The sequence below is a fragment of the Equus quagga genome, chromosome 8, assembly GCF_021613505.1.
Source record: "Equus quagga isolate Etosha38 chromosome 8, UCLA_HA_Equagga_1.0, whole genome shotgun sequence".
NCBI lineage: Eukaryota > Metazoa > Chordata > Mammalia > Perissodactyla > Equidae > Equus > Equus quagga.
In genome coordinates, this window is record NC_060274.1 from 86,199,654 (window position 1) to 86,215,240 (window position 15,587).

Here is a 15,587-nt window from a genome sequence, read left to right on the forward strand (position 1 = left end):
ATGCAGCATTTTGTGGTCACTGTGGCCCAAGTGGAGAAATGTGTGCTTTGCAGCAGTGACGTGTCTTCAGTTTGTGAGGATGTCCCTGTGGCGGGGGTAGGGGATAAAGGGCTGCTTCTCAAGGCCCCGCCTCCCTCAAGGCAGCAGCTGCCAGGTGTGGTAAGTGCTATTAGGCCCAAAGGAGAGACAGGTGAGGTTACCTGGTGGGGCGGGCTGGGGCTCGAGCAGGATCGGAAGGGGGAAGACCTGGCCTGCCAGGGGGTAGCTCAGAGGTGACTTCTGGAGCAGCGGCACCCTCTGTGCCTGGGAGGACAGCCTCTGTCATTCTGCTGGCGCGGGTTGGGCCCTGTGAACACTGAGCAGAGGTGCCCCCTGGCCTCGGAGGCAGTGTGGGGTCCTCAGCTCCTCTAACTCAGCCCGTCTGTATGTTAGGGAAGGGGGTTGCCCAGACTCCGGGGTGAGTGGGGCTCACTTCACTCCCAAGTTCACTGGGGACCCGCAGGCAGGCCCTTCACAGAGCCTTTGGGTAATGATGTGGAGGCCTGAGGGTGCAGTGGGAGGAGCTGGCCAGGGAGGGAGGAGACCTGGGTTCCAGTGCCTTCTTTGGGGAAGCAGAACTTGCAGGTGTTATGAGTGTGGGTTCTGGAGTTTGAATCCTGACCTTGCCACTTTCTGGCTATGAGCCATTGGGCTTCACCTATCTGGACATCACTTTGTCATTTGTAAAATGGGGATGACGGAAGTGCCTGGCTCACAGTCGTGAACAGTGCCCGGGACATTACCAAGCTCTTGTTATTAGCGTCTTGGCCACTCATGACTCAGTGTGACGCTGGGCGGAACCTCCACCTCCCTGTTTGTGAAATGACTGGGACTGGGACAGAGAGACGTGGACGATGGCCGAGTCCCTGCGGCCCTGGCTGCCTGAGACCCAGGGGGCTTACCTGGAGCCTAGGGACACTGCCCACCCACGGCAAGTGAGCCCTTGAGAGGAGCCACAGAGAGAGAGAGGACTCCACACACACGGTGCAAACACCAGGGAGAGGACGTGGGAGAGGATGTCCTCATTACGCCCCATCCTGGCGTCTGTCTGTTCATCCGTCCACCTGCCTGCCCACTGGGCCAGGGATGAAGCATTCCTGTGGGGTCATGTGCCTGTGCTTCTTTCGTCGGGAGGATTAAAGGCACACGCAAGCCGCTTTCCTTTCATGTACAAAGAGCCACTCATTCCAAGTGATGAGAGAAGGGCAGCAGCAGAGAAAGGAGGTGACACTGGCCTTGGCACCTTCTGCAGGACAGGGTGGGAGGCCACAGGGCATCCTTCCTGCAGGCAGGCCTGCCAAGCAGGGCTGGGGACCGCCCCTGGGCACACCCTGTCCAGACTCCTGGGTTCTCGCTGTGAGCCTCCATCTGTCTGTGCACCCCACGGGCAGCCCACCACCCGACCCTCTCCAGCTGCCGCATCTGGCATAATTCCTCTTGCCCCAAGAACGGCTCCTCTGCAGGACTCACCAGGCACCTCCGTGGGCCCAAGGGTTGGACTTCTGGGGCTCGGCTCTATTTGGCAATTGCTTGAGAATGACTCGGGACTCTGGTCTGTCCCCGAGGCAGCCCCTCGCCCAGAGCTGGCGTGACAGGGAGCTGAGTCCACAGACAACTGAGTATGATGTCAGCTGTCCCCTTCTCCCAGGACCTAACCCCTGCCCCAGCCATGTGCTGGCAGGTGACGGTGAAATGATGTGGGAAGCCGGAGAGGCCGCATGCATCAAGGAGGGAGTCCTCGGCTGGGGGCGGATGGTCCAGGCCAAGTCCCTGTCCTGCCCTGGCCCCTGCTCGCTGTCACGGGAGGAACTTGGGGAAGGCTGAGCCCTAACATCTCCCCCAGTGGCACTTCCTAGTCCTTGTCACAGGTGGAAAATCATCATATTTGTTCAGAGTTAGTGACAACTGGCCTGGGGACTCTGGTTGGCCCAGACCCCAGCCAGCTCCCTGATGGCTGAGGGGTCAATGTTTTGGCACACCTGTATCCATCTACCGCTCACTGTTGGGAAGATTTGCTCTCGGGCCTGATCCTCAGGCCTTAGCCGACACAGCCTGCAGGGCGTGGTGAAACACAGGTCTGGGTGGGGCCCGAGAATTTGCATTTCTGAGGAGTTCCCAGGTGCTGCTGGCACTGCTGTCCCGGGACTACACTTTGAAAACTGCTGTTCCAGTCCCTGGGAAGGGATATGCCCACCCTCCCTTGGCCTCGCTGGTTGCCTGGTGAGAGGCAGATGTCAGTGGGGTGCTTCCCTCCTGCATCTGGCCTCTAACACACCGGGCCAGGGGTCCTTTCTTCCTGGCTCCATTGACTGTCCTCCTGGCCCCCCGCCCTTTGGGTATGAGTGCTCCGTCCTCTGCTAGGACTTTCCTGGAACCAGCTGCCTGCCTCTTGCCCCCTCACTTGCCCCACCATGCTGGGTCCACCTGGGCAGTTAGGACGGTGAGACTTTTCCCAGCATTTTCCCCGGAAAAGCTGAGAGGGTGAGCGAAGAGTGGGAACGCGGGGTGTTTTCCCCTCTGTACCCATCAGATAACAGATCACAGTAATGGGAAACAGCAGGCCTGGCCTCCTGGAATCCTGTTCCAAGGGATTGGATTACAAAGACTTCGCATTGTGTTTTCATCCCAGATTCTCAAACCACTCAAAGGGAGAAAATTGGAAAGGTGACTTTCGAGGTCAGCGAGGACCTGCTGGAGATGGGGCTCCGCCTCTTGGGGGATAAGTCCTGCAGCCTGTAGGAGATCCCTGCCTTGACAGGAAGGGGGAACACGGGGTCTGCGCCCTGCACTCAGGGCATTGGTAAGGCCAGTCAGGTTCCAAGCACCTGCTGAGATGTGGCTGAGTGCTCAGGGCAGGATAGACCAACCTGGCGGGCAGTGAGGTTTCCTCCCATCACTTCAACCCTCTTGGAATCCCTGGGCTGGACTCTATGGGAAAAACAGCTGGATAAGACTTGGTTCTTGCTCTCAGAGAGTTCACAGTCAGATAGAAGTCAAGTTCAGAATCGACTCTTCTGATCCAGGGAGAGATGCACAGCCTGCCCTCAAGCCCAGCTCTCTAAGAACCTGTGAGAACCTCTGACGTCACCCTGACTGAGCACGGAGCACACCACACACCTGGCTGTCTGGCCACTCGTGTGGATCCACAGACAGACCCTTGGACACCGCTCAAGGTGGCCCTTCCTTTTACAGACGGGGGTCTCCAGAGCAGAGGTCTGTGCCCTAGGCCACACCTCGAGTCACAAGCAGTACAGGGCCTGGTGCCTAAGCCCATGCCATCCCACCCCACTGAAAGGTCACCAAGAGGGCCGTGTGACTTCCCGCCACCTGGCTTTGTTGCCACAGCGACGTTGCACAAGATCAGACTGCTGGTTTTGCCTTCAGAGAAGAGCATCCTAATTTGAACCATCTGCGGGTCCCGTGCCGTCCCCAGTCTTGGTGTGACGCATGTCTCCGTCTCAGAGAGTCTCCCGTTACCTTCGCTTGTGTGAGGAATGTGGGGTCTGTCCCCCGCCCGCTCCCCCCACTGTTCTCTAACCATCACAGCAAAACAGACTCGTTTATGGTCATTTCCAAACAAGACACACGCAGTGACCTCTCTCAAGCTTCCAGCCTAGCTCCAGTGAGAGAGAATGAAACGGTTGTCAACAGTCCAGAGAAAAGAGGAAAGAACTCATAACCGGGGCCTGGGGCTGGGCCACAGATGTTTCTGTTTGGAGGCTCAGACAAGAAATTGAAAATGTAATTTCACTGGAAACGGTGCCCTCGAGGGGCTGCAGCAGAGCACCCACCTCCCTCAGCTGTGACCCCGCCCGTCTGAGGGGCCTGTTCCAGCCTTCACGCCTCCACGGACATCCTTCTTGTGTAGGCGCCCTGTTCAGAGCACCTCCCACCCATCAAAGGAGGGTTGCCTGGGGACCCACGCTGCCCTGACCTCCCTCTTCTGACTCCCCGCTCTGCAGCCTGCATGCACATCCACCCATGGTGTTGCCCTGCTTGGGTTTACAGAACACTCAATGCCATGATGCAGGGAAAGAGCACCGAACAGGAGTCTGGACCTCAGCTGAGTCCTGTCTCTGCTGCTGTCATGTCACTTGACCTCCAGAAGGTCTGGTTCTGCTCCAGATCTCGGTTTCCCTATCTGTTGATGTGATATAATGATCCCTTCCCTGAGCTGTTGGGAGGTTGAGAGAGGAGATTGCAGAAGTGTTCCCTTTTCCTCAGAGACCGTAAAGGGCTGGCACAAGTGTCGGGGGTGCAGGAAGAATGAGAGGGAGGCAGAGGGGAAGGGACACGAGAAGGGCAGTGGGCCATGGGCAGGGCTTTGTGACTGCCTGGGTCAAAGGGAAGGGAGAGTGAGGTGGGAATGAAGACTGAGGTTTCCCTGCTGGGTGCCTGCGGCCCCAGGAGGAGCAGCGGGTGTGGAGGGGGTGTGTTCATTCAGCAGCACCCCTGGAGCCCATGCTTCGGTCAGCTGCTGGAGATTACAGGTGGAACAGATGAATGGGACCAGCTCTGCCCTCCGCTCACAGTCTAGCAGGGCAGGCAGATATCATGACAATATGGCCAGGACAGCCTGAGGGTGGTGCTGAGAAAGGACCCCCGGGTGGCCAGGAGGTCAGAGAATACTACTGGAGGGAGGAGTCCTGGATCTGATCCTGAAGGATGGAGGTCGAGGGGAGGAGGGTGGTTGTTCCAGGTGCAGGGCACAGCACAGGCCAAGCCCACAGGTGAGAGACAGCCCATGGGGCACATTCCAGAGCCGTGCTGGCTTCTGGTGGCTGGAGCACAGGAAGTGGAACTTGCACAGAGGATACTGGTCTGGATCCAAAGTGAGGAAGAGTTGTTCCAGGGGGCGTTTCTACTCTGGAATCAGCTCTGGAGGCTTTAAAACGGCCTGCCTTCTTCTCCTCGCTGACCCAGGCTCTATCAGGCATCCCTTCCCCATGAAAGACACCAGTTCATCAATGTTGAAATTGGTGGAGGCAGGTAGCTCCCCCTCTGTCGTGGTGATGACCCCCTAGGGAGGAAAGGCCTTGTGTCCATGAGGTGCACCCACTCCATGATGCTGAGCTGACTTGAGCTCCAGGGACCACAGCATCTTCACCGAGCTCAACCTTTAAGCCAGTGGTCCTCAACGGGGGGCAATTTTACACGCCAGGGGATATTTAGCAACATCTGGGGACATTTTTTTGTTGTCACAGCTTGGGGGAGGGAGGATGCTAAACATTGTACAATGCACAAGACAGCCCCCACAGCAGAATTCTCTAGTCGAAAATGGCGGCTGTGCCAAGGTTGAGAAACCCTGCTGTAAACTCTCACGCTCTCAGCCTCCTCCTGCATCCCCACTGGGTGAGTGAGCTTTGATGCTGCCGCACCCTCAGAAGCCTTTCCCTTTCATCCTGCCCTGTTCTCCTCCTGTCCCTAATTGCATATGCGGAGCTCTTCTTATTTGTGGACTCATGGACTTTCAGAACCATTCCTCCCAGGGAACTGTTCATCCTCTGCAGAAGCATAGCATCTTTCCCATCCCAGCCCTTTCCATTTTTAAAAGTCTCTGCTTGGATTGTCTGTCATAGTTGAAAACTGCTTCTCTCCGATGCTTCCAGTACTTTCCCTGCATTGGCACCTATTGGCCGGGATGGGGTGGGTTAGTTACCTCTGTAAACATAAACCCCACGGCCTGACCTTGGAACTCCGTGCCTGTTGGTATGACATGGATGCCAGCAGTAGATGAGTATGACTCACCCCTGCCCTGAATCCAAACCCCATTTTGCCAGGATCTGAGGGGTTTGCAAATTGGGAGCTCCTAGGAGGTACTTCTGTCTGCCTGTCAGGGTGGGGAGGGCCAAGGCTGGGAGGGGTGGAGAGGGATGGCAGAAGGGCCAGGCTGAGGGTGGATCCTAGAGGGAGATAGGAAGTCTGGTCTACTTTTGACTCTTCCCCTCCTTCTCTCTGTGATGGGGACAGGAAACCACCCTGCTCTGGGCAGGAGTTTCCCCTTTGTAAATCTGGGTCCCTGATGCCTGTCTGGAGCCAGGCTGTGGGCCAGGATATTGCTCTCCTCCCTACCTCCCTTCTGCCGCCATTTAGATTCAGGATGTGCCCCTAGTGCCTAAGACTTTGATAAGATACTAACAGAGGCTGATACTTGCCTACAAATATTAATAGAACAATAAGAGCTTTTTAATGACATGCTTCAAAACTGCAAAGATGTTGAACAGAGAAAGAAAATTGAAAATCTCACGTTGCATGGTAGAATCAATTAAGCCCGGCATTGTGTTGCTACGGATTGCTAAAGTGCTGTTAACCCAGTAGATCGACCTCTTACCTTAGAACCTGTCATCAGCACAGTGCCTTCCCAGCCTGTCTTACCTCCAGAACCTGCTCAGTGGTGCAAGTCAGAGCTGTATCCATTTCCCCTACCGACTGGACCAATATTAGCTACCCCAGGACATCATCAGGCTCCAGTACCAGGCTATGCAGGCAGTGGGCACTGACCATCTAGGAGCAGCCCAGCTTCTCCTAGCCATGTCAAGTTGTCTCCAGACACTGTCCCAGTGTTTCTTCTTCAAACTGCGACAAATGTTATGATGTCGATGGATTCCATCAGAGTGTCTCAACATCAGAGTGTCTAATAGATTCCTCCAGATTCGCCTCAGTGCTGACACACAGAAGCTCAGGAAATAGTCTAAAGCACCCAGATGCCACAGAGTCACTTAATTCTTCTACATCCAATGGAACAAGTGATGTCGACCATATTGGTTCACATGATGTGACTGATGACGAAGGGGAGGCAGGATCCGTGGCCGAGCGCAGGAGCGTCATCACGCTTCTCTTGTCACAGGTTAGGCTTGGAATGGACCTTACTAAGATGTTCTTCCAAGAGTTACTCTTGAGAGAAGACCTTTTCTAGAAACGTATGCAGACTTTTTTGCACATGCAGACCTGCTTCTGAGCATTTGTGACCAGAAGGATCCCAGAGACCAAATGGTTCAGTTGGTGAAATGGTGCTTCTCGACCTTTCACACAGGGAGGAAAGGATTGGTTGCCAAAAAGCCATACAACTGCATTGGGAGTGAGATCTCTCAGCATCACAGGCGTTACCAAATGACACTAAAGAGAACGCAGAGCTGGGTTTGGAAAGACCACTTCCTGAAAACAGTGTAACGCTCACGGCCAAGCAGGTTTTCCATCTTCCTCCCATCTCAGCCTTTTATGCTGAATGTTTTAGCAAGAAGACACAATTCAGCATTCATATATGGACCAGATTAAAGTTCCTTGCGATCTCAGTTGGCGTGCAAAGCACAGGGCAGGGCTGTGTCTTGTGTCTAGACCATGACAAACAGTACATTCTCACATTCCCCAGTGGTTATGGAAAGTCTGTCCTCACAGTTCCCTGGGTGGAGCTAGGAGGAGAATGCATTATTCATTATCCCAAAGCGGGCCATATACGAATATCATCTCACGCACCAAACCTTCTATAGGAGCAAGAAGCACAGAATTACCACTAAGATTTTTTTTTTTTCCGAATGACAAGAAATCTTTTGGCTCATTTGAAGGCAATTTGAATGGTGTAAAGTGTGCAAAATATTCAACAGGGGAACATCCAGTCTTTACAGATACCAAGAAGTTGCCTGTAATCAAGAGGAAAGTAAGTTGAAGAAGAGGATGAGTATGAATCGCGCTGCCTCTGGAAGGCTGCCCATCTCAACCCAGAAATCAGAGACATTGATGCTGCCACTGAAGCAAGGCACAGACGTGGAGAAAGGCAAAGAGCAGAAGCCTGAGGAAGGAAGGGAGGAGAAGGACATTCACAGGGCGTCTAGGTTACTCACGAAGACGGAGAATGTTGGGTTTACGATGAACCACTGCTGAAACCTCTTGGTACTTCCAACATTCAGCTGGGAAACGGACAGTGTTACTTTGGGAGACCTTGTTCACGCCCTTCTTGCAGTTCCAGCCTCAGGGCTACTAGACTTTCCAATGCAGACACAGTTAAAGTGAGAAAAACCTCCCTTTTCCCTTCCTCGTCTGTGACAGTTACCATTTTCACTTCAGTCCTGAAGAAAAACCTCAGGTTTTGAAAACATCTTCTCCCTCCCCAAACCCCACACGTTGAAAAGCATTTCTAAACACCAGCTCAGCCTCTGCTCCCTAGTCCTGCTGTGAGGTACGCAATGCGTGTTTCCTAGTTCATACAGTCTGAGGATATATGGTAATGTGTAATACACCTAATGCCAGATTTTACAGAAATATTCCCTCCTCTATAAATGTGATTGCTCTGAGTTGTTTTAGGAAACAGTGCCATGTATTAAACTCAAGTGTTGGGAAATTTCATGGTCTCACCTGTAATAACTTTCATTTTGCAATGGAACTATTATTAAATTGTATCTAACCCTGGACTACAGTTTAATTATACTCCGTGCTTCTTAAGGCTTCATAAAGTAATTTTTAAAAAAATGCAAATCTGTGTTTTGCTGAACTGCTCACAGCCCTTCACTAGCTCTTGGAGCAAAGCCCAGAACCCTTACCAGGCCCCCCAGGTTCCGTGCAGCGCCGCTCACATCCGCTGCCCACCCTGTGCTGCACCTCTCTCCTTACTTGTCTAGGCTCCAGTGCCTGGACCTCCTTCTGCACCTTGAACACTCCAGGATGTCTCCGTATTTAGGTCTTCCCATGTGCCTTTACAGTACCCCCATTAGGCACCCCTGGAAAGCAGCTGGATTCTGATGTGTGTGCATCACTCACGTCGGCTGAGGGCCCTGCCATGCCAGGCGCAAATGAGATTCTCAGTGAACTCTTGTGGCATGAAGGAAGGAATAAATGAATGACCTGTTACTTCTGTCTCCTCCATTGCTCTCCAGGGTCTTGGGTGCATTTGTGTTTCATAAGAGCCTGGTGTGCAGGTTTGTGTGTGAGTGGGCTGGGGCGAGGTGGGGAGGGTGGAACCTGACATCTCAAAGCCACTGAGACAGGAACTTCAGGTGATGGCTCCCTCATGGGCCCTGCAGCTCTGACTCCCTTTCTGTGCTCCTCTGCTCTCAGGTGGAAGGGGGCGTCGGTGAACTGGAACGGCTCAGACCCCATCCTGTGACCCTTCATGTGGGTAAGCCCTATGGCTCACCACTCATCACTGCAGGTGACAGCTGAGCCCCAGGTGTCAGGGACAAGTCTCTCAGAAGAGTGTCACCTCACCTGGGCCCGCACTGCTGCAGAAGCATCCAGCACCTCCCTGCTGCCTCCACGAAGGGTCCCCCTGGACTGTGGTGAAGGTCGGGGGTGCTGAGGTGCAGCTCCCTCCTGGCTGAGCTGTGACTGCCAAGGACTGGAAGGAGGCTGGCCAGCAGGGCCTTTGCCACCTTTTGTCTGCCTCCCTCCTTTGTACCCCACTGGGCTGTCCCCTTGCCGAGCCTCTGATACAGTCGGCCCAGGGACCCTCGGCGCAGGGACCCTGAGCACTCATTATTTCTGGCAGTTGGCTTTCTATAAAACAGGAGTCAAACCCATGCTGAGGGCCAAGACTCATTTGTTCTGTTGCCACAAAGGAAGCAGGGGTTCTGCGAGATTCATGGCTGGGTGGGGACGATGATGGGTGGAGGGGCCCCAGAGCCCTGGAGACCTGTGGGCTAGGGCATCACCCTGATCCCGTGGTGTCCCTGGCTAGACTTCTGGTCTAGCCCACCTTCTATGGATCAGCCCCAGGTCTAAGGCACCAGGATCCAGAAGCTGTGCTGACCAGGAGTAACTCAGGCCCCCTGCAAACCCACAGGGCAGACCCCCTGCGAGGCCCCAAGAGGATGGGCATGAGGCTCTGAAGGGTAGGCAGGACCTGGGCAAGTGGATATGGGGGAAAGAACCTTCTAGGGAGGGGCCTTTTGGCCCCGTAGGGCAGTATGATGGAGATGAGCAGAGGGACTGGGTGTTGTCCCCCCATGTGGCTGCAGTGGGGCACATGCCAAGAGAACTGGCTGAAAACGTGGGTGGGCCAGGCCTGTGGAGACCCTCGCATTCCAGAGCAAGGATGGGATAGGTGGGAACGGAAAAACAATCACTCGTGAAGGGAAATTGTGCAGCTGGAGCCCCCTTCATTCCACTAATTTATATCCTACACGTTTCAAAAAGGAAGATGAGGAAGTGTAGAAATGCAAGGGGAGGCTGGTGAAGAAGAAGACGACCAGAGAAGGAAAGAGTCATGTCAGAAACCAAAGTTAAGGACCCCTCTGCATAGGGCTGCCAACAGAGGGGCTGGGCCAGGGTGCCCAGAGTCAGCACTGGCCTCCAGGAGCCTCTGTCACGTGGCTGTCCTTGTGAGAAGCTACGAGCAACGTAATGGCAGAGCCCTCAGGAGCCCCGTCCGGCGCCTGCCCCTGCCGTGCCCAGTGAGCGCTGGGGCTGTGACTCTGAGTGGCTCTGCAGTGGTGGGTGTTTTCACACGGGGACCAGGGCGTGTGCTCCTCCCAAGTCTGCCCTGGCCTAAGGAGAGGCCCCGGAGAGTCATTAACCCTGGACGGCAGCTGGTCCACAGCCTCTGTGTGTGCCCCTTGGGCTCAGGACACAAGCAGCTGGGGGTCTATGTCCCCTCGGCAGCGCTGGCTAAAAGGGGGACCCCTTCTCTTTAAGTGCTAGGCATGCAGCAGGCAAGCTGGCTTTTGGAGGTGACAACTGTAGAGACTGTTTTGTGCTCTCGTGGCCCAACGACAGCAGGTCTTTGGGGAGAGGCAGGGAGGAGCCGCGAGGGAAGTGAGTGGGCCGGCAGTGCTTTGTCCAGGCTGTGCCGAGGCCCCAGCGGGGTTTGCTCTGTAAACGCCAGTGGCCATTCACACAGCAGGCGTCCAGCAGAAATGCTTCCTATATGTCCCCAAAATGTTTATGCATTTGTTTTCCTTGGCCGGGACCCGGCTGCTCCAGCTGAGCGCCCGGGGGAGGAAGCCGGTTTCCCCGCAGCAACCTTGTTTATCAGCCCGGGAAGGAAAAGTGTGTCTTTTCAATGAAACTCACTTAACCTCCTGACCAGAGTCCCATTGGCAGGGCTGGAGAAATCAAAATATTCCCAGCGTTGCTTGAGAAGACTGGTTCCAACAAATTACAAAAGCATTATTCTCGAAGCCAAGACGCAGGTACACGTGCCGTCTGACGCCCCTCGCCTGGGTTTCCTGGAATTTAAGATGAGCAAATCCCAGCACCGCCCTCTCCCAGACCCAGAAACTAGAATGAACCCACGGTGCTGGCGCCAAGCCTGCAAGAACGAAACGCAGGCCCGTGCCTCCTTGCACGTGAGCGTTCTCCATTGGGGTGCATGGTTCTTTGGGGAGACTGGGGTGGGCTTCAGAGGGTCCATAGCCCCTCCACTTATATTGAAATCTTTGTGTACATGTGCATATGTGTAACTTTCTGGGGAGAGGGTCTATAGCTGTCCTCATGGCATTGGGCTTGGAATGACCGCCCCTCCTGCTGTCCGTCAAAAAGGTTCAGACCCATGCCTATAGTTGAGTGGCCTCTAGGGCTGCACCTGGGCTCGGCAGCTCCACCTCTGCCCACCACAGACACAGCGCCAGGGCGCAGTTTATTGAACGAGCAGACCTCGGTGGGGTAAGAGGCAGAAGCAGCTTTATTCTTTCTTACTTTCCACTAGGTTCTCTCTTTCCCTTGGCTGTCTCTTGGTTTCTGGATGAAAGGGCAGGCTGGGTCCATTGCTTTTTCTGCACTGTGAACAGTAAGACCGGTGTCATGGCCACTTAACTCCATTCGCTCATCAGCTCATCACCGGAAAGTTCCCCCTCCCTCTGCTCTTAGGGGGGTCGCTGAGGATCTCCAGGGATCACTAGGGATCTCTCCCCAGTCAGGCGACTCATCCTCTGGCTGCTGCTTATGGCAGCTCCCAGCACCTGCCACCACCCAGCTTCTGCTGGAGTATGTCTCCCTCCTTCCCCTTTTAAGAAGACCGGAGTCTTCCTTCTGTAGGATACACATTTGAACCACACAAAGCACCAACACATCTGTGCCTCCCAAATTCTGGAGGTCAGACCTTTCCCACCTCAGCCTGTCTGTCTGCTCAGCCACCCATTGGGAGCAGCAACATCCCACTGTCCCCAGATGGGAGTCAGGGACCATCCCACACTGTGGGGTACACATGACAAGCTTTCAGGCGGTTTGCCTAAAGCCTCCCTCACTTGGCTTTAGGAGACGAGATGCACCCTCCTGACCCCATGGCTGGGAGATGGGGATCCCAGCACACTGAGGCCTCTCTCCAGAAAGCCCTCAACAGCTACTGGCCTCCCCCCCGTCAGCTTCCTTCACCTTCTTTCATGGCGAGAGGGTGTAATGGGCCAATGTTGGCAGAACCATTTGCATCACTCTCTGTAAGTTCTACGTGGCGGAGGCACAGGTAACAGCAGTTTCCAGAAGAGCTGCAAGAATTCTCTGGGGGACAGAGCTGGGCCACGGCTTGGAAGGGCGTTGGGGGTTATCCTAAGGTAGGGATGCGTACAGACCCCACCTGACTGCTCCCCAGATTGCCATGTGTGGGCTGAAGGGAAGTCAGGGATTGGGGCCCAGCCCATTCGGAGCACCAGCGGTGGAAAAGAGGCAGACGTGGGCCCATCCTTCTGGGAGCCGTGAAGGGCAGTCTTAGGCTCCCACAGGCCCTCAGCTCTGCTAAGCAACCGATGGCACCAGGAGCGCTTTCCTGCTCTAGTCCAGACTCTTGCCTCGCTACTCCACATGTGGTCCTTCCACCGCAGCATCTACAACATCCAAGAGCTTCTTAGAAATGCGGAACCTCAGGCTCCACCCCAGACCCACTGGATTAAAATCTGCGTTTTAAGGAAACCCTCAGGCAAATCAGATTAACGTTGGAGAAGCTCTGCTCCAGAGCTTGATCTTGTGGGGTGACAGTGTGGGAGAACAGAAGTCATCTCTGTCAGGAGATCCTGAAGGGACGTGTGAGAGAGGTGCCAGGTGGGCGTGCCGAGGAAGAAGCTGTGTCGAGACAAAGGGCCTGAGTTTAGTCCTGACCCACTGCCTCCTGCCTGGGTGGCCATGAACACTTGACACAAGCTGTCTGGGCCTCAGTTTCCTCATCTATGAAATTACCACCTCCTAGAGCTGGCAGGAGGATTAAGTGAATCGATATTGTGAAGCGTGCAGAATAGGGCCTGGCGCATTGATATGTGTTTGCTCTTGATATTTCCCATGGGGGCTAGGAGAGGCTCCTCGGAGGTGGCAGGGTCTGACCTGGGGCCTTGAAGGATGGGCAGGGTTTGACAAGTGGAGACTTGGGTGGAAGATCATTCCAAGTGGAGGGAACCCTGAGAGCCAAGAGACCACGGAAGTCCATGATGTCTGTAGGTCTCATGGGGGCGACCGGAGAGTGGGAAGGGCGGAGGATTGGGAGAGGAGGCAGTGGCGGGTAGGGGAGGCCTTAGACAGGGGCCTGGGGCTGGGATGTTTCCCAGAGACAAGGGCTGCTGAGAGCTCTGCTTCAGACTTCTCTCTGCATGTGCAGTGGAGGCAGGGGCACATTGGAGGGCTGCTGTGGTTCTCCCGGGGAGGGCAGCATGAGTGGAAAGGCGAGGAGGGGCTGGAGGTGACAGACGCTGAGGGCCTTTGCTGCTGGAGGCCCTTACCATCCTTACCAGCCATCGGCCATCGAGCCCTTACAGGATCCTGAAACTTGCAGGAGGTAATCAGGCTGCCAAGTCTATTTGCAGGTATTTTTCTCCACCCACCAGAGTCCTCCCTGCTCCCTAATCGCGCCCTAATCCTCGTGGGGCTGCTGGAGCTGTAATTACCAGGCAAAAATGCCAGGCATCTGTGATAATGGAGATTGCTTAACTCAGGGGTGGGCCGGCAGGTGGGCGGGGGAGTGGGCAGGCGGCGGCACCTAGCCAGTGCCTGCCCACCGCTCAGGAACATTGCTCCAGCCGACCTGCCCTTCCCAGGAGGGGGGTCAGAATCCACTGGCCGGGTGCTCTGTGACTTCTGAAGCCTGAGGCTGGCCTCTCCTGTCCCTCCTTTCATGCCATTTCTAGATCGTGGTGCTTCACCCCACTGTCTTGCCCACATTCCCACAAAATACCCATCCCATGTCCTATTCCCTGGGAAGTCACTGAGGGCCTTCTCTTTACAGATGGGAAACTGAGGCCCAGATAGCAATCCTTAGTTTAGAGCCCTCCTGGGACATTTCTCCTTCATGGAGGTCTCTTGGAGACCAGACCTCCAGACGGTCTTTGGACTGAGAGGAATACCTCTGATAGGCGGGCCAAGGAGTTGATTCCAATCTGCCTCTCATTCTGCCTCCGCCCTTCCTCCCTCCTCCGGCTCCATGCTCCACCCACCCAGGCCAAAGAGCCTCTTGCTGCCTGAAGCCTTTGCTAGTGCTCTTTGCTGCACCTGGGTCCCTGCCCTTCCGCTCTCCATGTCCATGTGTTAAATCCTACCCATCCCTCAAAGCTTAGCTCCAAGGCCCTTTCTCCAGGAAGCCCTCCAGGATTACCCAGCTAAAAGTGCGGGCCCTACCCTCTGAGCACCCTTGATCAGCTCCTCTCTCACAAGCCCAGATCCCAGTTAGTAGATGTTGGTCACCCAGCTACAGGTTTCCAGATACCCCTGTTCTCCCTTCCCCCATATACTTTCCCATCCTGGGGGATGAAGCCCAAGGTTCATTCCCCTTCTTTGAAGAAGGCCCCCACCACATACCTGCACTGCCCCTCCCTCCCACCATAACGGCCCAGTCACTGGGGTGCTAGGGAGGGCACGCGCTGCCTGAGGTCTCTAGACTGTTGATTCCGGGTGTGGCTCTGAGATTAAACCTGGCGGCTTTTCTGTGGCCCCGATAAGGGCGATCCTGGGTGCTTATCTGGCATGTTCTGTTTTCAGGCCCATTAGATCTGCGAGGTTCAGCGAAGTCGCTCCCCCCTGCGGAGGGGAGCCCTGGGCGATAAGCACTCACCTCAGGGTGTCAAGTGTAGACACTCTCGGGGCACTTGGGAAACTGGTTGTCAGCACTGCCTCTGGGCCCTGCCCCCTCTGCCTCACCCCTCCCCGGCCCCGTGAAGCTGAGGGGGTGCTGATAATAATTGCGTCAGGACAACTGTGTAAACAGACGGTGCTACGTAAGGGGAACCTTAGTCTAAGGAAGGATTGTCCTAATATTGCTTGATCTCCTGACGCCCTATTCTCCAAAGCCTGGGCTCAGATCCTTCTTGGGTTTTATTGGGGGCATAGGGTTCAGAGGAAGGGAATGTGTATGGGCTGGAGCAATCAGGGAGGCTTCTTGGAGGGGGGAGACTGAAGCTGGATCCTGAAGGAGGGTAGGGGAGGAGGAGGGGCAGAGGCACTCCAGGAGGGACGGGCAAGGGCAGAGCTGCCAGGGGAAAGAGGCCTGGGGAACCTGGGGTGGCAGGAAGGTTAAGGATATTAGGGTTGGATCCCTGAAGGGCCTTGCATGTCACAGTGCCTCCTGTGAGCACTGGGGAGCCATGGGGGGTTTCAGAACAGGACACTAGCGGGTCCAAGCTGTTTTAGAAGACGGATACTGCAACACT

General features: G+C 55.2%; 1 protein-coding gene and 1 pseudogene across 1 annotated transcript in view; both read left to right on the forward strand.

The window, feature by feature from the left end:
- Positions 1-9,548, forward strand: part of MINDY4 (MINDY lysine 48 deubiquitinase 4) — a 108,953-nt gene extending 99,405 nt beyond the window's left edge. The window contains exon 18 of the mRNA XM_046670059.1: positions 9,088-9,548. Coding sequence (XP_046526015.1) covers positions 9,088-9,136 — 49 coding nt within the window. The 3' untranslated portion in view covers positions 9,137-9,548. The remainder of the gene's footprint in view (positions 1-9,087) is intronic.
- Positions 253-9,079, forward strand: LOC124243935 (oxysterol-binding protein-related protein 9-like; annotated as a pseudogene).
- Positions 9,549-15,587: the final 6,039 nt, after the last annotated feature.